Source organism: Babylonia areolata, chromosome 24, assembly GCF_041734735.1.
Source record: "Babylonia areolata isolate BAREFJ2019XMU chromosome 24, ASM4173473v1, whole genome shotgun sequence".
NCBI classification, from domain to species: domain Eukaryota; kingdom Metazoa; phylum Mollusca; class Gastropoda; order Neogastropoda; family Buccinidae; genus Babylonia; species Babylonia areolata.
This window is the reverse complement of record NC_134899.1, coordinates 1362138-1385078: the sequence shown is the minus strand read 5'-3', so window position 1 is coordinate 1385078 and position 22941 is coordinate 1362138. Positions and strand designations below refer to the sequence as shown.

General features: G+C 41.4%; 1 protein-coding gene across 1 annotated transcript; it reads left to right on the top strand.

Moving 5' to 3' along the window:
- The first annotated feature begins 930 nt into the window (after positions 1 to 930).
- On the top strand, positions 931 to 21814 carry LOC143298718 (LON peptidase N-terminal domain and RING finger protein 3-like). The gene is made up of 12 exons (XM_076611628.1): positions 931 to 1632; positions 5157 to 5398; positions 9042 to 9314; positions 11060 to 11126; positions 11445 to 11630; positions 12285 to 12499; positions 13113 to 13405; positions 16456 to 16646; positions 17181 to 19022; positions 19820 to 19937; positions 19985 to 20158; positions 20486 to 21814. The coding sequence occupies exons 1-9, from the start codon at positions 1032 to 1034 to the stop codon at positions 17459 to 17461; spliced, it is 2349 nt and encodes a 782-aa protein (XP_076467743.1). The 5' UTR covers positions 931 to 1031; the 3' UTR covers positions 17462 to 19022; positions 19820 to 19937; positions 19985 to 20158; positions 20486 to 21814.
- The last annotated feature ends 1127 nt before the right edge of the window (positions 21815 to 22941 follow it).

Sequence of the window (22941 nt, the reverse complement as noted above, 5' to 3'; positions counted from 1 at the left end):
GCTTGTCAGCAGTTTCTGTTCTTCTATCAAATCCATCAGGGCTTGTCAGCAGTTTCTGTTCTTCTCTCTGTCTTCCGACCCCCAGCCCTCTCTTTTTTTTTCTTCTTAAAAAAAAAAAAAAAAAAAAAAAGTTTAACTAAACTTATTTTTGCCGCAACTAGAATATGCTTTTCCTCTGCGTGCAAGCATGAACATAAAATTTTGTGCTCCGAAGCTGTAATGCAGTTTCCGCACATAATGACATTTAAGTGTCAACTTTACTCAGTATTCTTTTTTATGTTCCTTTTTCTCTTTAAGAGCACATCCGTCATTTATTATGGTACGTGGTCCTGAACGTTTTGTGCATAGCATGTTATGTCTGTTATCCGACCAGTCTTTCATAATGCAACATGGACTGATCACGTACTCCCACACACATAAAAATAGCAACCAATCATTGTTTCGATATGTGTGCGCATGCAGCCCTCACAGGCGCTTGATATTGGCCAAGTGATCGCTCCATGGTGCCAAGCAGGAGTGGACATGGCTATCACACCAACATCAGCGTATCTCCTTTGTGTACCTGTTTTAACAACTGGGTGTGACAGTACTTCACCACCAGTCTTGTTAAATTTTACACAACAGTCTTCAGTTTTCTCCAAATATTACGTGGTTTGTGTCTGCCTACTGTTATTCCTCAGCATTCGCTTATCCTTGTCCTTAATTTCGGTACATTGCGGTATATAATACCACGCTACGGATTACATTTTAGTAAGTCCGATTATGTTGCACTATATTCTGGACACGAATTTGGTTTCGTAACTTTGTGTGAGCCGTCCCGGGCTGAAAGTCAAGTTCGACCAATCAGTTTGCTCCTGGTCTGAGTTTGTGTAACAATCAGAAAGAAGGTCAAGTTTAACCAATCAGAAGCGGTGTTGTGGTCATGTGATCTTTATGTAACTTTCACGTTTTGTAAAGACACGAGGAAGACATATCAACCCCAGATACACGTCTTTGTGGTACTGATGTGAGTCACAGTGTTTGTGTCAAACATGGTCGATCTCGCTCGACAAGCGTTTAGCACGAACAATTTTGGACTTGCTGCGGATATATTCGAGAGAACTATTCAGGAGAATGGACCACAGGCTGAATTGTACCTTGGACTAGCAGACAGCTTCGCCAGAGCACGGCAGTTTACGAAAGCGTTCGATGCTTACACAAATGCTTTAAGACTGGGCCGTGTGTCGCACGAAAAATTAAAACATTTGGTTACAGCGTTAATCGAAACGCTTAGTGAAGACGTGAACAAAAGTGGTGCTTGCAGTCAACACGATTCAATGAAGAAGAGTTGTATGTTTACATGTATGTTGTGTCGTGGAATTGTGAACGACCCAGTAACCATCAGTTGTGGACACACCTTCTGTCGTAAGTGTTTGGAACGGGACTCTTCGAAAGCGTGTAAGGTGTGTGGCATCGTTCACAACAGACTGAAGCCCTCTTCTATATGCACAAACGTTGTTTTATCCAAATTGATACACAAATGGTTTCCAGATAGTTGCAGAGCAGCGGAACTGAAAGCAGAAGGGAACAGGTTTTTCGAGAAAAAAGATTTTCAGAGCGCAATCACAGCCTACAGCGAGGCGATCCAGTTATGTAAGTGAACATTTTATACAATTTTTATCAAGTTTATTTTGAGTTGTTATACGCAGGATGTGGTTACATAATAAAGTATACACAATTATTGAAAATGGAGGAGAGAGGGATGGAAAACGGACGTGGAAACAATTCAATAATGGATAAAAAAAAATATATATAAATTAAAAAAAACCTGACACAGTAGTATCAGTGAGTGATATCGTGTGATAGGTACACGTGTATTTGAATATATCAAGAAATCCACAGAGAGAGAGAGAGAAGGTGTGAACTAGGTTTGATTTTAAGGCTACGGGGATGTGTGTATTGTGTAAGAGAGTGTGGGTGGGTGTTCAGACTAGAAAGTCACATATGTGCAAGTGTATGCTCATAGATTTTATGGGTGACTGACTTGGTTAAAGAGTTTATTATCCTCCCCTCAGTCTCACTGTAAAAGTAGGAACATTTGACCTACAGATATGTCTAAGTCCCACAGATATGTCTAAGTCACACATTCACTCAAATACATCATTTTTAGTCATACACTTACACCTTGTACATTTGAACACATGCAGCACATGCGCAAAAGATTTCTGGACATGCACACTGTGCACACTCAAAATCATCACATACACTAACATCCATGTACACACGTCAACATAGGAACATGTATTATTAACATTTATATCAAGTACTTTAAAACATAACACAAGTACATGTCATGCTTGCTAACAAAAAACAATGTATGTATGCAAACGTGACATACATGATGAACATGTATATACTGTATAGATCTGTATATATTATGTATATATGTATATATGTGTGTGTGTATTCTATGCAAATATATTTTGGGTTATCATCATTTGATGTCACAACGATGAATTGCTACTGAATCAGAATGAAAACCTATTGTATTCAAAGGGATCTAAATCATTAAAACACATAATTGTTTTTAAGACATTTGAAGTGTACATAAAAAAAAACCCAGCTCATAGTCATATTGACTAGTGTTGATGCTATAGATAGTACATTGTGAACTGTAGATCAGTTCTACACTTACTCAAGTTACTGTGATGCACTGTCATTTTATGGTGTTGCATAATAAAATGATGAATAAAAATGGAAACAGTAACTGAGTAAGATTTTTTTCAAACAAGCTTAAGTATTGTAATGATTCATAGGTAATGATTCATCTGAATTCTATTGCTGGTATTTAGTGGCAATGTAGATTCACAAGATGATGGGAAGTTGGTGGTTTTTGTTTTTGTTTGTTTGTTTGTTTCAATTTGTTTTGTAAACACCAGTTATTACTTTACTGATTATTCTTTTTCTTTTCTTTTCTTTATTTGGGGGTGGAGGTAGGGGGAGGGGGGTAAGTTAATTTTTGCCCTCACCATCTACAATTGTACAAAGTTATGGACAGAAATGTTTTGTTTTCATTTACTTTAGTTTATATAACAAGTGCTGTACTATAACAGTACTATTGCAGTTATAAGTATACATGTGTTGTTTTTGGGGTGGATTGTGGGTTTTGTTTTTGTTTTTTTTGTTTGTTTTTTTACATTTTATTTTCATTGGGTTGTTGAACTGTGACTCATTGAATGTTATCAAATTACCCGTTTGAGGTTTGGGTTGGGTCAGGACTAATATAGGTTTGGCCAAGGGTAAGGTCAGGGAAAGATGGGGGTGGGAGTGGTCTTCTGAGACCTAGAAAAAGTTGGACGTTTGCTAGATGACACTGTTCATTGTTTTCCTGTGTTGCTGAGCTCAACTGTGGTATTCATGGCTGCCATTATGATGACTATTTTCTAGTTTAGTCATTTCTGTTCTATCGTGTGTCAAGGCTTTGTTAATAGGGCATACTTAGAGCATTGCCGTGTGTCTAGGCTTTGTTAATAGGGCATACTTCAAGCACTGTCTTGTGTCTAGGGTTTGTTAATCAGGGCATACTTAGAGCACTGCCGTGTGTCTAGGCTTTGTTAATCAGGGCATACTTAGAGCACTGCCGTGTGTCTAGGCTTTGTTAATCAGGGCATACTTAGAGCACTGCCGTGTGAAGTTGGGCAGTGGAACATCATAATTAATATTTTCTGATTTAGTCATTTCTGTCCTGCAGTATGTCTGGTCTGTGTTAACTAGGTCATATTTAGAGCACTGTGCTGTAAAGAAGGGCAGTGGAACATTATGATTATTTACTCAGTTACTGATTTAGTCATCTCAGTCCTGTCTGTGTCTGGTCTGTGTTAACTAGGTCATATTTAGAGCACTGTGCTGTAAAGAAGGGCAGTGGAACATTATGATTATTTACTCAATTACTGGTTTAGTCATCTCAATCCTGTCTGTGTCTGGTCTGTGTTAACTAGGTCACATTTAGAGCACTGTGCTGTATAGAAGGGCAGTGGAACATTAGGTGGCATACAGTTCAGACTCTGTTGTCAAGTGCTGTCAGAGTGACTGTCATTGTGTGTGTGTGAATGGTGGAGTGTGTGTGTGTGTGTGTACATTAATGTGTCTGTGTCTGTTTCATTTCCTTTTCCTTGTCTTCACTGAGAAAAGATTCCAGTAAATGGTTCACCATGAACTTGCAAGAATAATAATACAAGGCTGAGTGGATGAACCTGTTCAATGATACTAGGTACCATTCTAACCCCTGTCATTTCATGTGCACGCACACATGCAGTTGCACACACATGTACACCACTACTGCTTTGATGATTCACCCATTTGTCTCACACACACACACACACACACACACACACACACACACACACACATACCATATACTCATTTACATACCCTTATCTAGGTGTGTAAGATTAAACTTTTGTCAAATTAATCTCATTGAGGAGGTAAAAGAGAACAATAATTTGATACATGGAATAATCACACAGTGTGCAAGTATTAGTGTTAATGTTTTTCTTCGATATTTCTTGTTATTCTTGTTACCAATCCCTTTTTTTTTTCTTCTTCTTCTTTTTTTTCTTTTTGTGTGTGTGTGTGTGTGTGTGTGTGTGTGTGTGTGCTAACCATTGAAATTGTTAGTGCAATAGGCTGCAATGATAATTGAAAGTGGTAAGTGAAAGTTTGTTTGTTTTTCCTTATCCAAAATCAGATTGGTTTGCCATATCTCACATTAAAAAGGAAGTTACAGAGTCCGACTAACTCACTAAGTCTTGATTATTTTTCAGATAATCCATCAAATTATTGTGATACATAAATGAAGGCTTTTTCTTTCAGGTTTTCCATCAGATTGTCATTACAGACAAGAGTGATTAGTGAAGGCTTTTTCTTTTATCTACTCCATCAAATTGTTACACCACAGCCAACATTGATTAATGAAAGTGTTTTTCTCTTAGCTATTCCATCAATTTATTACACAATGCACAACAGTAATAAAAGAAGTCTGTCTTTTAGCTATTTCATCAAATTATTACAACACAGACAACATTGATGAATGTAGGATTTTTTCCCCTTCACCTGTTCCATCAAGTACTTACACCATAGACATCAGTGAGAAATGAAAGCTTTTGTTTTCATTACAGCGGACTCTGACCACTTGCTGTACAGTAATCGATCGCATGCCTATGCCGCTCTGGACCAGTTTGCCAAAGCTTTGGAGGATGCGGAGAGGGTTGTGAAGCTCCGCCCCGATTGGCCCAAAGGTTTTTTCCGCAAGGGCACTGCCCTTTTTGAGCTGGGGCGCTACGAGGATGCCGTCATCTCTTTTCTGCAGTGTCTGGCACTGGACAAGGAGGTGACTTCAGCCAGAGACTATCTGTCCAGGGTAGGCCTCTTTTTCAGTTTTGAATGTATTATAATGTAATGATGTAATATTTAAAATCTATACATTGTTCTTTTTGTTGTACTTGTTATTTATTTGTTAAAGTTATGGGCTGTCTCTGAGTGGTGTGGTTTTGTTCCAGTAACCCAGTGTAAACTTGTGTACACATAGACTGATAAAATGTACACATGTGATAGTGTTTCATTTTGTGATGTCTGTTTTTGTAATGTGTACAAATTAACAAAGTGAAAAATCATTTCCTAAGACCTGGTTTTTAAGGCAGATAGGGCAGTATCACTGTCGTGTTAGTAATACTAATAGCCTATTCATGTAGCAGCTTTTCAGAGAATGCATTCATGTTGTTTTTGTAATGTATAAAAAATGAAAAAATAATTTCCTTGTCTTGAGGCAGATTGGACAGTATTACTGTAAATTATAGAATATTGCAGCTTTTGAAATGAAAGAATACAAAGTTTGTAAGGGTATACCATGTAGGTAAGATAAGGTATAATGAACCAGGGAGCCTTGTGTAACAGGGAAAGGGGGTGGTTGATTACTGATAAAGCCAATTAAATGAATGAAATGTTTTATATAACTGGGTCTTCATCAGACAGTGCAACTGAGTGTGTGTTGTCATTTCTGTCTTTGTGTTCATTTCAGTCATATTTCTGTCACTGCTTGTGTTCATTTCAGTCATATTTCTGTCACTGCTTGTGTTCATTTCAGTCATATTTCTTACAGTGATTGTGTTCGTTTCGGTTATATTTCTTACACTTTTAGTTACAGTTCTTGTGTTCATTTCAGACATATTTCTTTCAGTGATTGTGTTCATTTCAGACATATTTCTTTCACTGCTTGTGTTCATTTCAGTCATATTTCTTACAGTGACTGTGTTCATTTCAGTCATATTTCTTTGACTGCTTGTGTTCATTTCAGACCCATTTCTTTCACTGCTTGTGTTCATTTCAGACATATTTCTTACAGTGATTGTGTTCGTTTCGGTTATATTTCTTACACTTTTAGTTACAGTTCTTGTGTTCATTTCAGACATATTTCTTTCAGTGATTGTGTTCATTTCAGACATATTTCTTTCACTGCTTGTGTTCATTTCAGTCATATTTCTTACAGTGATTGTGTTCGTTTCGGTTATATTTCTTACACTTTTAGTTACAGTTCTTGTGTTCATTTCAGACATATTTCTTTCAGTGATTGTGTTCATTTCAGACATATTTCTTTCACTGCTTGTGTTCATTTCAGTCATATTTCTTACAGTGACTGTGTTCATTTCAGTCATATTTCTTACTGTGATTGTGTTCATTTCAGTCATATTTCTTACAATGATTGTGTTCATTTTAGTCATATTTCTTACAGTGATTGTGTTCATTTTAGTCATATTTCTTACAGTGATTGTGTTCATTTCAGTCATATTTCTTTCACTGCTTGTGTTCATTTCAGTCATATTTCTTTTACTGTTTGTGTTCATTTCAGTCATATTTCTTTCACTGTTTTTGTTCATTTTAGACCTATTTCTTTCACTGCTTGTGTTCATTTCAGACATATTTCTTACAGTGATTGTGTTCATTTCAGTCATATTTCTTACACTTTTAGTTACAGTTCTTGTGTTCAATTCAGTCCTATTTCTTTCACTGCTTGTGTTCATTTTAGTCATATTTCTTACAGTGCTTGTGTTCATTTTAGTCATACTTCTTACAGTGCTTGTGTTCATTTCAGTCATAATTCTTGTGTTCATTTTAGTCAAAACGTGTTCATTTTAGTCATATTTCTTACAGTGCTTGTGTTCATTTTGTGTTCATTTCAGTCATATTTCTTCATTGTTTGTGTTCATTTTGTGTTCATTTCAGTCATATTTCTTACAGTTATTGTGTCCATTTCAGTCATATTTCTTACAGTTATTGTGTCCATTTCAGTCATATTTCTTTCACTGCTTGTGTTCATTTCAGACATATTTTTTTCAGTGATTGTGTTCATTTCAGACATATTTCTTTCAGTGATTGTGTTAATTTTAGACCCATTTCTTTTACTGCTTGTGTTCATTTCAGTCATATTTCTTATAGTGATTGTGTTCATTTCAGTCATATTTCTTTCAGTGATTGTGTTCATTTCAGACATTTTTTTTTTCCAGTGATTGTGTTCATTTCAGTCATATTTCTTTCAGTGATTGTGTTCATTTTAGACCCATTTCTTTTACTGCTTGTGTTCATTTCAGTCATATTTCTGTCACTGCTTGTGTTCATTTCAGTCATATTTCTGTCACTGCTTGTGTTCATTTCAGTCATATTTCTTACAGTGATTGTGTTCATTTCAGTCATATTTCTTACAGTGATTGTGTTCATTTCAGTCATATTTCTTTCAGTGATTGTGTCCATTTCAGTCATATTTCTTACACTGCTTGTGTTCATTTCAGACATTTTTTTTTTCAGTGATTGTGTTCATTTCAGTCATATTTCTTTCAGTGATTGTGTTCATTTTAGACCCATTTCTTTTACTGCTTGTGTTCATTTCAGTCATATTTCTTTCACTGCTTGTGTTCATTTCAGTCATATTTCTTACAGTGATTGTGTTCATTTCAGTCATATTTCTTACAGTGATTGTGTTCATTTCAGTCATATTACTTACAGTGATTGTGTTCATTTTAGTCATATTTCTTTCACTGCGTGTATTTCAGTCATATTTCTTACAGTGATTGTGTTCATTTTAGTTATATTTCTTAGTTACAGTGCTTGTGTTCATTTCAGTCATATTACTTACAGTGATTGTGTTCATTTTAGTCATATTTCTTACAGTGCGTGTATTCATTTCAGTCATATTTCTTACAGTGATTGTGTTCATTTTAGTTATATTTCTTAGTTACAGTTCTTGTGTTCATTTCAGTCATATTTCTTACAGTGCTTGTGTTCATTTCAGTCATATTTCTTACAGTGCTTGTGTTCATTTCAGTCATATTTCTTACAGTGTTTGTGTTCATTTAGTTCATTTTAAATCATTTTATTTTTCAGTCAGTGTTATTTATTATGTTATTTAAATTTTTTAAAAAATTCCAGCATTTATTTACATTTTAATTTTCTTTTTTTCAGTTTTAGTCTTCATTTTTTCATCATTATGTCTTATAGTGTTTGTGTTCATTTTAATCATAATGTCATATAGCTTTTGTGTTCGTTTTAATCATTATGTCTTATAGTGTTAGTGTTCATTTTAATCATAATGTCTTGTAGCTTTTGTGTTCGTTTTAATCATTATGTCTTATAGTGTTTGTGTTCATTTTAATCATTATGTCTTTCACTTGCAGTGTTTCTGTTCATGTTAATTTAATCATGTCTATCAATGTTTGTGTTCTTTTCAATTATTTTGTCTTTCAGTGTTTGTGTTCATTTTGATTATTACTTGATAATATATTTCACTTACAGTGTTTGTGTTTATCTTAGTCATTATGTCTTTCAGTGTTTGCGTTCATTTTAATCATTATGATTATGTGTTTCAGTGTTTGAGTTCGTTTTAATCACTATGTCTTTCAGTGTTTGAGTTCGTTTTAATTATTATTTTTTCAGTGTTTGGGTTCATTGTAATCATTTCTTTCTAATTGCAGACATGATTGATGTTGATGATGTAATGCCAACTGTCCCCCCAGGCGCTGCATAAGATCCTCAGACAGCTGCCCCCCGACGACCCCAAGACTCAACTGAGGCAGCAGGAGGTCAACCCCTCCCCCTTCCAGCAGCTGCTCCACAGCAACTTCAAGATGTCACCCTTCCTGCCCCAGTTTGGCGCCGACACGCTGACTCAGCTCAAAGAGATCATGGACCACACTGTGGCTGCCGCCTCAAACTTCCAGACACCACCTACCTCCTCGTCCTCACCGTCTTCCTCCTCCTCTGGACCCACTCCGGGCAGTTTCAGCACGGTGAGATTGGGGACAACATTCTTTTCTCAAATTGCTGTGTAGTATATAGAAAAAAAAGTAATATATGTCATTTGAAGCTTTGCATTTTTATGATCTGTGCAGGAATGAAAAACCATAATCTAAGACCCCCAGAGAATCTTAAACTCACAAACACTGAAAAGTTGCACTCTTGTTGAAAAATAGGAATGCAGTTTTCTCATTGTGTTTTTGTTTTATTTTTGTTTGCGTGAGTCAGTGAGTGTCAGTCAGATGGCAATGTTGATGTTATTGCATGATATCTTAGTACTGTTACATGGCAGTGTTGATGTTATTGCATGGTAACTTCAAGCTCTGTTACATGGCAATATTGATGTTATTGCATGTTAACTCAGGACTGTACATGGTGATATTGATGTTATTGCAGGGTGATTATGACTGTTGTTACATACCAACGATAATGTTATTGCATTGTAACTTAGGACTTACATGGCAGTGTTGATGTTATTGCATGGTAACTTTGGAAGAGAGAGTACATTATCATAGAACTCAACGAATGCAAAGGTCAGATGTAGGAACATCTGGGATGACTTGCTGGAAGTGTCCTTCAGTCTCAGTATGTATGGATGGTTTGATTCCATATTGAGGGGGAAAGGTTTGGATGACACTTTGATTCCATATTGAGGGGGAAAGGTTTGGGTGACACTTTGATTCCTTATTGAGGGGGAAAGGTTTGGGTGACACTTTGATTCCACATTGAGGGGGAAAGGTTTGGGTGACACTTTGATTCCACATTGAGGGGGAAAGGTTGAAGGTTTGGATGACACTTTGATTCCATATTGAGGGGGAAAGGTTTGGATGACACTTTGATTCCACATTGAGGGGGAAAGGTTTGGGTGACACTTTGATTCCATATTGAGGGGGAAAGGTTTGGGTGACACTTTGATTTCACATTGAGGGGGAAGGTTTGGATGACACTTTGATTCCACATTGAGGGGAAAGGTTTGGGTGACACTTTGATTTCACATTGAGGGGGAAAGGTTTGGTGACACTTTGATTCCACATTGAGGGGGAAAGGTTTGGGTGACACTTTGATTCCATATTGAGGGGGAAAGGTTTGGGTGACACTTTGATTCCACATTGAGGGGGAAAGGTTTGGATGACACTTTGATTCCACATTGAGGGGGAAAGGTTTGGGTGACACTTTGATTCCATATTGAGGGGGAAAGGTTTGGGTGACACTTTGATTCCACATTGAGGGGGAAAGGTTTGGATGACACTTTGATTCCACATTGAGGGGGAAAGGTTTGGGTGACACTTTGATTCCATATTGAGGGGGAAAGGTTTGGGTGACACTTTGATTCCACATTGAGGGGGAAAGGTTTGGGTGACACTTTGATTCCACATTGAGGGGGAAAGGTTTGGGTGACACTTTGATTCCACATTGAGGGGGAAAGGTTTGGGTGACACTTTGATTCCACATTGAGGGGGAAGGTTTGGATGACACTTTGATTCCACATTGAGGGGGAAAGGTTTGGATGACACTTTGATTCCACATTGAGGGGGAAAGGTTTGGGTGACACTTTGATTCCACATTGAGGGGGAAAGGTTTGGATGACACTTTGATTCCACATTGAGGGGGAAGGTTTGGGTGACACTTTGATTTCACATTGAGGGGGAAAGGTTTGGATGACACTTTGATTCCACATTGAGGGGGAAAGGTTTGGGTGAGGACAAAGGGACTGAATTCTCTTCTTTCTCTGTTCCAGAAGTCCTGTTCAGGGGACAGTGCAGCGTCAAGCCCTGCAGTGGGCAGCATGTTAGAACGACACAGATGTGAGTATCACTGTCTGATGCGTTTGTGTGTGTGTGTGTTTCAGGCCATTCCTCATTCCTCACTGTATGTTTCAGACCACTCCTCATTCCTCACTGTGTGTTTCAGACCACTCCTCATTCCTCACTGTGTGTTTCAGACCACTCCTCATTCCTCACTGTGTGTTTCAGACCACTCCTCATTCCTCACTGTATGTTTCAGACCACTCCTCATTCCTCACTCCTCATTCCTCACTGTGTGTTTCAGACCACTCCTCATTCCTCACTGTGTGTTTCAGACCACTCCTCATTCCTCACTCCTCATTCCTCACTGTGTTTCAGGCTACTCCTCCCCCAGCCTGGACGTGTCCATGTCCCCCAGTTCACCAGACCCCTACGGGCGCCAGCGATCCAGGTCCCAGTCCCCTGACAGGAAGGGCCACGCTGGGAGCAGCAGGAAGCGATGTCGCAACCCCTCCGTCACCCAGCCCCTCAGCCCCTCTCACTCCTCCCCCCAGAAATGTCTGCGTGAGTCATCACTTTCCACTCTCTCCTTTTTTGCCTTTGTTTAGGATGATATCGGGTTCCGTTATTGTTGTTCAGTTAGGGTCTGGCTGTAATAGTGTTACTGTTAGGACACTCAGAATAGGAGGGCACTGGCATTGTTGACATATTCTGTCAAGACTTTGAGGATTGATAATGTTAAGAATTGCCATAAAAATCAATAGAATGAGAACTGGACCTGGTATTGTGAAAACAGCATTCAGCTGAGAAAAGAGAAGAGCAAATAGAACAAAAAGAGAGGAGAGGCAGGTTTGGTCATGGCCCTGGAAAGAGGCATGGAAACAGAGTGACAGCATGAAACAAGTACACAAGTTTGTTAGAACGTTACCTCAGATAAGCCACAGGATGATGAACAGATGATTAACTCCAGGCAGATGGATAACAGAAAGTAATCAGCATGAACCACATCATTTTTAATAGTTCAGAATTCAGAAAGCTTTGTAGCTTGGTTTCTTCAGGGACTAGACGCTGAAGAGAGCGCTTGATCATGTTAACACTGGGACAGTGTTTGACGAGTCTGGAACAAAGTTACATATTTGCTTCTTGCTGAATCTTCTCAGCCTCCTCAAAGAAAACAGTTTAATTTTTTTTTTTTTTTTTTTTTTTTTTTTAATCCAGGGTCAGAATTGGAGGGGGCGGGTGTGGTGGCAGCAGACGTGCGGGAGATGGACATGTCACTGCTGTGTGAGGAGGACGTGGAGTGCAGTCTGTGCTACCGGCTGTTCTACCAGCCGGTCACCACCCCCTGTGGTCACAGCTTCTGCCGGGAGTGCCTGGACCGCTGCCTGGACCACCAGACGTCCTGCCCCATGTGCAAGAGCTCCCTGACTGAGGTAAGAATACAACAGTGCTGGCCCAGCGGCTAACGTGTCTGCTGAGAGAGTGCCAGAATCTGTGGGCATGGGATATGAATCCTACACCCACCACTATTTTCTCCTTCACTAGACGTTGAATGGTGATGTGGACACCAGTCAATTGGATCAGATGATGGACTGAGGTCCCTTGTGTAGCATTCACTTGGAGCCGGTAAAAAAAAACAACCCCACAGCAATTAAAAGGTTGTCCCTGGTTAAATTCTCCAGAAAAATCCACTTTGGTGCACATGGTTCAGTTAAAAGAACCCACAGCAATGAAGGGATTGTCCCTGGCAAAATTCCCTAGAAAAAGCTAATTCGATGAAAAACTAACACATCTGCAGATAGAAAAAAGAGGATGGTCAGAAAAAAAAGGAAGGGGGGTGGGGGGGGATTGCACTGCTCTGTGGTGAAACGCTTCAGGGAGAGGGGTACCATTTTGCTCAGAGAAATCTATTGTGACAAAAAAGTAAGCAATGCATTAATTTACAGTTCAGTACAGTGTGAGTATGATTGTCATGTCACGACGACGACCATCAGAACAGCACTGCAGACCCTTATGGTGCATCACACTGTGTGTTGTGTGCTGCAGTACCTGGCCCAGCGCAGGTCAACAGTGACAGAGTCCCTGCAGACCATCCTGATGACCTACTTTCCCCGCCAGTACCGGGAGCGTCAGCAGGTGCACGAGGACGAGGTGAGTGAGCTGGCCAAGATGGGGCAGGACACGCAGCACGAGATCCCCGTCTTTGTCTGCACCCTGGGCTTCCCCACCGTGCCCTGCCCCCTGCACGTCTTCGAGCCTCGCTACCGCCTCATGATCCGCCAGTGTATGGAGTCGGGCACACGCCAGTTCGGCATGGTCACCTGTCTGTCCGATAACGAGTGAGTGTTGCTGGTCTGTCCGATAACGAGTGAGTGTTGCCGGTCTGTCTGATAACGAGTGAGTGTTGCCGGTCTGTCTGATAACGAGTGAGTGTTGCTGGTCTGTCTGATAACGAGTGAGTGTTGCCGGTCTGTCTGATAACGAGTGAGTGTTGCTGGTCTGTTGGATAACGAGTGAGTGTTGCTGGTCTGTTCAATAACAAGTGAGTGTTGCCAGTCTGTTTGATAACGAGTGAGTGTTGCTGGTCTGTTGTATAACGAGTGAGTGTTGCCTGCCCAGTCGCCATTGTCAGATAACCAGTGAGTCTGATGGTTCTGTGTTTTATCTTCATGGTTGTGTGTGTGTGCGCTCACAGCTGGTTCTGTGTTACATTGTTGTATTTGCATGTGTGTGTGTGAGTGTGCGCGCGCTCACAGATAGTTTTGTGTTACATCGTTGTAGTTGCATGTGTGTGTGTGTTGACGCGCACTGACTGACCTGACCTGCAGGTGTGCATGTTGTTATGTATTGCCCAAAGTGATAAGGGGTGGAATGTAGAAATGTACATGTTGTCATAGTATTACCCAAAGTGATAAGGGGTGGAATGTAGCAATGTACATGTGTCATAGTATTACCCAAAGTGATAAGGGGTGGAATGTAGCAATGTACATGTGTCATAGTATTGCCCAAAGTGATAAGGGGTGGAATGTAGCAATGTACATGTCATAGTATTGCCCAAAGTGATAAGGGGTGGAATGTAGCAATGTACATGTGTCATAGTATTGCCCAAAGTGATAAGGGTTGGAATGTAGCAATGTACATGTGTCATAGTATTGCCCAAAGTGATAAGGGGTGGAATGTAGCAATGTACATGTGTCATAGTATTGCCCAAAGTGATAAGGGGTGGAATGTAGCAATGTACATGTGTCATAATATTGCCCAAAGAGATAAGGGGTGGAATGTAGCAATGTACATGTCATAGTATTGCCCAAAGTGATAAGGGGTGGAATGTAGCAATGTACATGTGTCATAGTATTGCCCAAAGTGATAAGGGGTGGAATGTAGCAATGTACATGTGTCATAGTATTGCCCAAAGTGATAAGGGGTGGAATGTAGCAATGTACATGTGTCATAGTATTGCCCAAAGAGATAAGGGGTGGAATGTAGCAATGTACATGTCATAGTATTGCCCAAAGTGATAAGGGGTGGAATGTAGCAATGTACATGTGTCATAGTATTGCCCAAAGTGATAAGGGTTGGAATGTAGCAATGTACATGTGTCATAGTATTGCCCAAAGTGATAAGGGGTGGAATGTAGCAATGTACATGTGTCATAGTATTGCCCAAAGTGATAAGGGGTGGAATGTAGCAATGTACATGTGTCATAGTATTGCCCAAAGTGATAAGGGGTGGAATGTAGCAATGTACATGTGTCATAGTATTGCCCAAAGTGATAAGGGGTGGAATGTAGCAATGTACATGTGTCATAGTATTGCCCAAAGTGATAAGGGGTGGAATGTAGCAATGTACATGTGTCATAGTATTGCCCAAAGTGATAAGGGGTGGAATGTAGCAATGTACATGTGTCATAGTATTGCCCAAAGTGATAAGGGGTGGAATGTAGCAATGTACATGTGTCATAGTATTGCCCAAAGTGATAAGGGTTGGAATGTAGCAATGTACATGTGTCATAGTATTGCCCAAAGTGATAAGGGGTGGAATGTAGCAATGTACATGTGTCATAGTATTGCCCAAAGTGATAAGGGGTGGAATGTAGCAATGTACATGTGTCATAGTATTGCCCAAAGTGATAAGGGTTGGAATGTAGCAATGTACATGTGTCATAGTATTGCCCAAAGTGATAAGGGGTGGAATGTAGCAATGTACATGTGTCATAGTATTGCCCAAAGTGATAAGGGGTGGAATGTAGCAATGTACATGTGTCATAGTATTGCCCAAAGTGTTAAGGGGTGGAATGTAGCAATGTACATGTGTCATAGTATTGCCTAAAATGATAAGGGGTGGAATGTAGCAATGTACATGTCATAGTATTGCCTAAAATGATAAGGGGTGGAATGTAGCCATGTACATGTTGTCATAGTATTGCCCAAAGTGATAAGGGGTGGAATGTAGCAATGTACATGTTGTCATAGTATTGCCCAAAGTGATAAGGGGTGGAATGTAGCAATGTACATGTGTCATAATATTGCCCAAAGCTATAAGGGGTGGAATGTAGCAATGTACATGTGTCATAGTATTGCCCAAAGTGATAAGGGGTGGAATGTAGCAATGTACATGTTGTCATAATATTGCCCAAAGCTATAAGGGGTGGAATGTAGCAATGTACATGTGTCATAGTATTGCCCAAAGTGATAAGGGGTGGAATGTAGCAATGTACATGTTGTCATAGTATTGCCCAAAGTGATAAGGGGTGGAATGTAGCAATGTACATGTGGCATAGTATTGCCCAAAGTGATAAGGGGTGGAATGTAGCAATGTACATGTCATAGTATTGCCCAAAGTGATAAGGGGTGGAATGTAGCAATGTACATGTGGCATAGTATTGCCCAAAGTGATAAGGGGTGGAATGTAGCAATGTACATGTCATAGTATTGCCCAAAGTGATAAGGGGTGGAATGTAGCAATGTACATGTGGATGTTCCTGAAATCCAGGGTTCAGAAAACTTGGTCAGATCATTGCTGGATCAGCAAAATCATGTCAGAGAGGTTTTTTTACAGTGGTATGCTAGGTTCCCCATATTCAGTTCGAAAATAATTTCAAAAAAAGGCTGTTTCTGATAGCAGTCATTACAGATATATTTCAGATCAACTGATGCTGTATACATGTCATGTTCTTGTTGCAATTGTCTCAGTATACATAGACAAACACAGATAAAGTTATGAAAGAAACACTACCATCACAGAATCGTGAAGCTATGAATTGAGTGGTCTTGCTCTTCACTTCACTCATGAAGCTGTCATGTGTATCAGCTGTTCTGTGACAGAAACAAACACAGTGTCAGTCATGAGAGGCCTCCATTACTTATCATACTACTTTCTGCACTGGCAGGGAGAACTTCTCAGACTACGGGTGCATGCTGGAGGTGCGTGACGTCCATTTCTTCCCTGACGGCCGGTCACTGGTGGACACGGTGGGTGGGCGGCGCTTCAAGGTGCTGAGTCGCGGCAAGAGGGACGGCTACAACACTGCCCGGGTGGAGTTCCTCACTGACCACCCCATCAGTCAGACCCAGCTCCCAGGTATGGGAATAGTAGAAAAACACATTTAACTGGGCTAGGTAGAATGATATTATTGAAATCATTTCTGTATTTTTGATATTATTGAAATCCTTTATGTATTTTTGATATTATTGAAATCCTTTCTGTATTTTCATGATGAGAAAAAGGAGAGAAAAAAAGATGCTTTCTTCCTCAAAGTATACTGACAGTGATAAAGGCAGGTGAATTGTAGAGGTGGCTTTCTTCCTGAAAGGATACTGACAGTGATAAAGGCAGGTGAATTGTAGAGGTGGCTTTCTTCCTCAAAGTATACTGACAGTGATAAAGGCAGGTAAATTGTAGAGGTGGCTTTCTTCCTGAAAGTATACTGACAGTGATAAAGGCAGGTGAATTGTAGAGGTGGCTTTCTTCCTGAAAGGATACTGACAGTGATAAAGGCAGTATACTGACAGTGATAAAGGCAGGTGAATTGTAGAGGTGGTTCTGCCCCATCATGTCCCCCCATTGGGCACTGCCTGGCTGTCTAACCACTGGTGTTGGTGTTGGTGGTTTCAGAGATCCAGTCACTGCAGCAGGAGGTGTACACAGCCACCAGGACCTGGCTGGACGGCCTGCCCCCAGTGCACAGGGCACGCATCCTGCGTCACTTCGGCAACCTGCCGGACCTGGACCCCAACCCCAGTGGCTCCCCCAACGGCCCGGCCTGGGCCTGGTGGTGTGTGGCCGTGCTGCCCCTGGAGACACGCGTCCAGCTGGCCATGCTGGCCATGGGGTCCTTCCACGACCGCCTCCGCTCCCTCCACAAGGTCCTCCGCTACCTCAGCCGCCGCAAGTGACCTGCTGCCACCAGTCTCAGGATTCCGGCGCTGGCCCCCACACTTCACTGATGACGCTGGTGTGGGGGGGTGTCTGTCCCGCTTGTCTTGTGGTGGTCGTGCTTCAGGCTGACGCAGTGCAACGAAGAGACGGGCGGGGAGGGTGGGGGTGGGGGGTGAGACTAGTCCTTGGAGCGTTCTCAGGAGTGAGGGTCATGTCCAAAGTTTGGAGATTGTGGTTGAGATGTGATGAAATCAGGTTGTTGTCATGGTTTACAATACACATTGATTGGGTGTTGAAGAAAACAAGACTTTATGCTTGTAATGAGAGTGTTTGGGTGGTGTGTGTGTGTGTGTGTGTGTGTGTGTGTGTGTGTGTGTGTGTGCATCAGGAGTACATCAGTACAGTTATTTATGCTTGGGGACATTATGAACTAATGCCCTTAAAGAACCTTTTTTTTTTAAATAAGTTTTTGTGTTAATAAGTATACTCTTTCCAGAGAGGTTTGCATGGTATAAAATAATATTATTTTGAGTTTGTCTCGATGATAATGTTCTGGTATAATGTAAGTTCAGTCATACTCAGGTACTCATTATTCTCTCTCTCTCTCTCTCTCTCTCTCTCTCTCTCTGTCTCTGTCTCTGTCTCTATCTGTCTCTCTCTGTATCTCACAGTCACACTCACACTCTCTTTCTCATTCAAAGAGAAACTGTCGGGAAATTTGCTGTGTTCTATGCAGTTGCATATATTCAAACAAGAAGAAAAGAAGAAGAAAGAAAGAGAGAGGTGGACAAAATGAAAACAGGATGTCACATGTTGTGACTAAAAGTGATGCATGTATAGTATGGTATGATCTGAACCTCTTGATGTAAATGCTAAATGTGCAGAAAGCGAGTCCAGAGGCACAGCTCAGCGCAAATTTTGTGCCCTGCTATGTGGAGTCCTTGTGAGATTGCATGTCGGCCATTGTCCTTCATCACCCGATTGGGTGTCCTTGATATTTTGGTTTCGCACAAAACTGGTGTCGTATTTTCTGAGATTGGTGCATTGAAATAATGTATTCTGCATGATGTGAAAGTGTGTGAATCACATTTGTTGTTTGAGTATCAAATAGTGTAGATTGAATGAAATACAAAATGAAATTTGAATGAAAAAAAAGAATGAAATCAATAGAAATGGTGGGTAGAAGCTGTTATAGGACCAGACTCGTCTGTTTAAATGAAATGCACCTTCTGAAAGATTGTGCATGTGATGCGTTTGAAAACTGTCAGGCCCACATAAAAACTGTGGTCTCCTGTGTTGGTAATATCCTTGTATACAAAACCTCTTTACTTTAAAGCTGTATAAGTGAGAGCATGGGTGTGTGTGAGAGGGTGTCTGTGTGAGTACATGCAAGTGAGTGTCTAAATGTGACTGAATAAGTTGTGTGTGTTGGGCCTGAGCAACATTGAAGCCAGAGCTAGTGTCAGCTAATCAAAATGATGGAGCTGTGCAGCTTTGTAGCGGTGTAAAGGAGGCAGGAGAGCTTGTGGAGGTATGACACATGATGTGTTGCCACAAAGGTGTGTGCAGCTTGTGGAGGTATGACACATGATGTGTTGCCACAAAGGTGTGTGCAGCTTGTGGAGGTATGACACATGATGTGTTGCCACAAAGGTGTGTGCAGCTTGTGGAGGTATGACACATGATGTGTTGCCACAAAGGTGTGTACAGCTTGTGGAGGTATGACACATGATGTGTTGCCACGAAGGTGTGTGCAGCGTGTGGAGGTATGACACATGATGTGTTGCCACGAAGGTGTGTGCAGCGTGTGGAGGTATGACACATGATGTGTTGCCACGAAGGTGTGTGCAGCTTGTGGAGGTATGACACATAATGTGTTGCCACAAAGGTGTGTGCAGTGTGTGGAGGTATGACACATGATGTGTTGCCACAAAGGTGTGTACAGCTTGTGGAGGTATGACTGATGATGTGTTGCCACAAAGGTGTGTACAGCTTGTGGAGGTATGACACATGATGTGTTGCCACAAAGGTGTGTACAGCTTGTGGAGGTATGACACATGATGTGTTGCCACAAAGGTGTGTGCAGCGTGTGGAGGTATGGCATGATGTGTTGCCACAAAGGTGTGTGCAGCTTGTGGAGGTATGACAGATGATGTGTTGCCACAAAGGTGTGTGCAGCGTGTGGAGGTACGACAGATGATGTGTTGCCACAAAGGTGTGTGCAGCGTGTGGAGGTATGACAGATGATGTGTTGCCACAAAGGTGTGTGCAGCGTGTGGAGGTACGACAGATGATGTGTTGCCACAAAGATGTGTGCAGCTTGTGGAGGTATGACAGATGATGTGTTGCCACAAGGGTGTGTGCAGCTTGTGGAGGTATGACATGATGTGTTGCCACAAGGGTGTGTGCAGCTTGTGGAGGTATGACACATGATGTGTTGCCACAAGGGTGTGTGCAGCTTGTGGAGGTATGACATGATGTGTTGCCACAAAGGTGTGTGCAGCGTGTGGAGGTATGACAGATGATGTGTTGCCACAAAGGTGTGTGCAGCTTGTAGCGGTGTAAAGGAGGAAGGAGAGCTTGTGGAGGTATGACAGAGGTATGACAGATGATGTGTTGCCACAAAGGTGTGTGCAGCTTGTAGCAGTGTAAAGGAGGAAGGAGAGCTTGTGGAGGTATGACAGAGGTATGACAGATGATGTGTTGCCACAAAGGTGTGTGCAGCGTGTGGAGGTATGACAGATGATGTGTTGCCACAAAGGTGTGTGCAGCTTGTGGAGGTATGACAGATGATGTGTTGCCACAAAGGTGTGTGCAGCGTGTGGAGGTATGACAGATGATGTGTTGCCACAAAGGTGTGTGCAGCTTGTGGAGGTATGACAGATGATGTGTTGCCACAAAGGTGTGTGCAGCGTGTGGAGGTATGACACATGGTGTGTTGCCACAAAGGTGTGTGCAGCTTGTGGAGGTATGACAGATGATGTGTTGCCACAAAGGTGTGTACAGCTTGTGGAGGTATGACATGATGTGTTGCCACAAAGGTGTGTGCAGCTTGTAGCGGTGTAAAGGAGGAAGGAGAGCTTGTGGAGGTATGACAGAGGTATGACAGATGATGTGTTGCCACAAAGGGAGTAGATCAAGTCAGCTGGCATGAACAAAAGGCACACAAAATAGATGCAAGTGATTTTTGTTGTTGTTCACAAAGCAGCACTACTGATGATTGCGTGATTGATTCTCTGGCAGTGGTTCAGATCTTGGCAGCAGATGAGGGGTGGATCATACATGTGTGATCCCAGGTAACGTATGTGCTTCATTGCTAAGGTTTGAATATCACATCTTGTGTTTAATGGAATTTAACAGTCTGTCAGCTTTTGCCCTCAAGGTCAATATTTTGTTAGTGTTTGTGTTGAGGTTTCACAGCAATAGTCTAATTGGTACTGTTTAAACCCCCTCATTTTGTAAACAGACACACACACACACAGAGATAGATAGTCAGATAGGTAGACAGACAGGTAGGTAGGTAGACAGGTAGTTAAATAGAGAGATAGATAGGAAATAGAGTAGAGAGATGTAAAAAAAAAAAAAAAAATTAGGTAGATGGAAAATAAGATAGAAAATAAATAGGCAGGTAGATAGATAGCTGGTTAGATGTAGAAATCAGTTTCAGAGAAAAGACTCATAAAAATACCTAGCATTATTTTATGCAAGTTCCAAGGGAACCATCAACCAGCAGATGATGGTAAAGAATGTTACGTTGGTGAACAAAGCAGTAAGCTGGACTTCCAAAGGCTTTGAAAAGCAAAGAAATCACTCCCCCTTCAAATTGTTTGGATACTGACCAACATCTACATCCCAGTGAAGAAAGAGGGAAGAAAGTCCAAATTATAATAACGTTTGGTTCACTCCACAAACCTTTTTTTTTTTTTAACTGCATTTTGTTTTTCTTGTGAATTAGTGTGTGTGTGTTATTTTTGAAGGGAAGTTTGGCTTTTATGGGTCAAACACTTCTCTTATTCAACTCTTCAACAGAGAACTTTTCTTTTTTGTTGTTGAATTTTTTCATGGAGCTATTACTTGCTGAGAAACCCTTTGCTGTTTGAACAGGGGAAAGAAAAGAGATGAAAATGTCATGCAATGTTTTCCTGACTCGTGTTGGTGTGTGAGCCCGTGACAGTGGTGGGTCCTTTCTCAGGGAACAGCATGGATAGGAACGCAGCACCCCTGCCGTCATCACGCCACTGACAGTGGCACTTACCCTCTATACAAGTGTGGCTGTTGTGTTGTTATTGTGCACCACTGGAATTTGTTGTCCTGTCTAATCCCTTTCTTTTGATGTCAGATTATAGAAATGTATGTGTGTGTTTTGGACAGTCTTCATTTCTGTGATACTGTATGTCTGTAGTGGAAAGAGCCTGATTTTTCCGAGTCGACTGGAAAGTTGATGTTTTGTAATTGCCTTCATGAAGTGGGAAAAGAGGTGCAGAGATCAAATTGATTGGATGATGGACTGGTGATCCAGTGATCAGGGTGTAGAGCCCCGTACTGGCAGAGTGTTAAATCAGTCATTGGGAAAGGCACTGTACTGGTGATCCAGTGATCAGGGTGTAGAGCCCCGTACTGGCAGAGTGTTATATCAGTCATTGGGAAAGGCACTGTACTGGTGATCCAGGGATCAGGGTGTAGAGCCCTGTACTGGCAGAGTGTTCTATCAGTCAATGAGACAGGCACTGTACTGGTGATCCAGTGATCAGGGTGTAGAGCCCTGTACTGGCAGAGTGTTCTATCAGTCATTGGGAAAGGCACTGTACTGGTGATCCAGTGATCAGGGTGTAGAGCCCTATACTGGCAGAGTGTTATATCAGTCATTGGGACAGGCACTGTACTGGTGATCCAGGGATCAGGGTGTAGAGCCCTGTACTGGCAGAGTGTTAAATCAGTCATTGGGACAGGCACTGTACTGGTGATCCAGGGATCAGGGTGTAGAGCCCTGTACTGGCAGAGTGTTAAATCAGTCATTGGGAAAGGCACTGTACTGGTGATCCAGGGATCAGGGTGTAGAGCCCTGTACTGGCAGAGTGTTAAATCAGTCATTGGGAAAGGCACTGTACTGGTGATCCAGGGATCAGGGTGTAGAGCCCTGTACTGGCAGAGTGTCCTATCAGTCATTGGGAAAGGCACTGTACTGGTGATCCAGGGATCAGGGTGTAGAGCCCTGTACTGGCAGAGTGTTCTATCAGTCATTGGGAAAGGCACTGTACTGGTGATCCAGTGATCAGGGTGTAGAGCCCCGTACTGGCAGAGTGTTCTATCAGTCATTGGGAAAGGCACTGTACTGGTGATCCAGGGATCAGGGTGTAGAGCCCTGTACTGGCAGAGTGTTATATCAGTCATTGGGAAAGGCACTGTACTGGTGATCCAGTGATCAGGGTGTAGAGCCCTGTACTGGCAGAGTGTTATATCAGTCATTGGGAAAGGCACTGTACTCTGACTTTCCTCA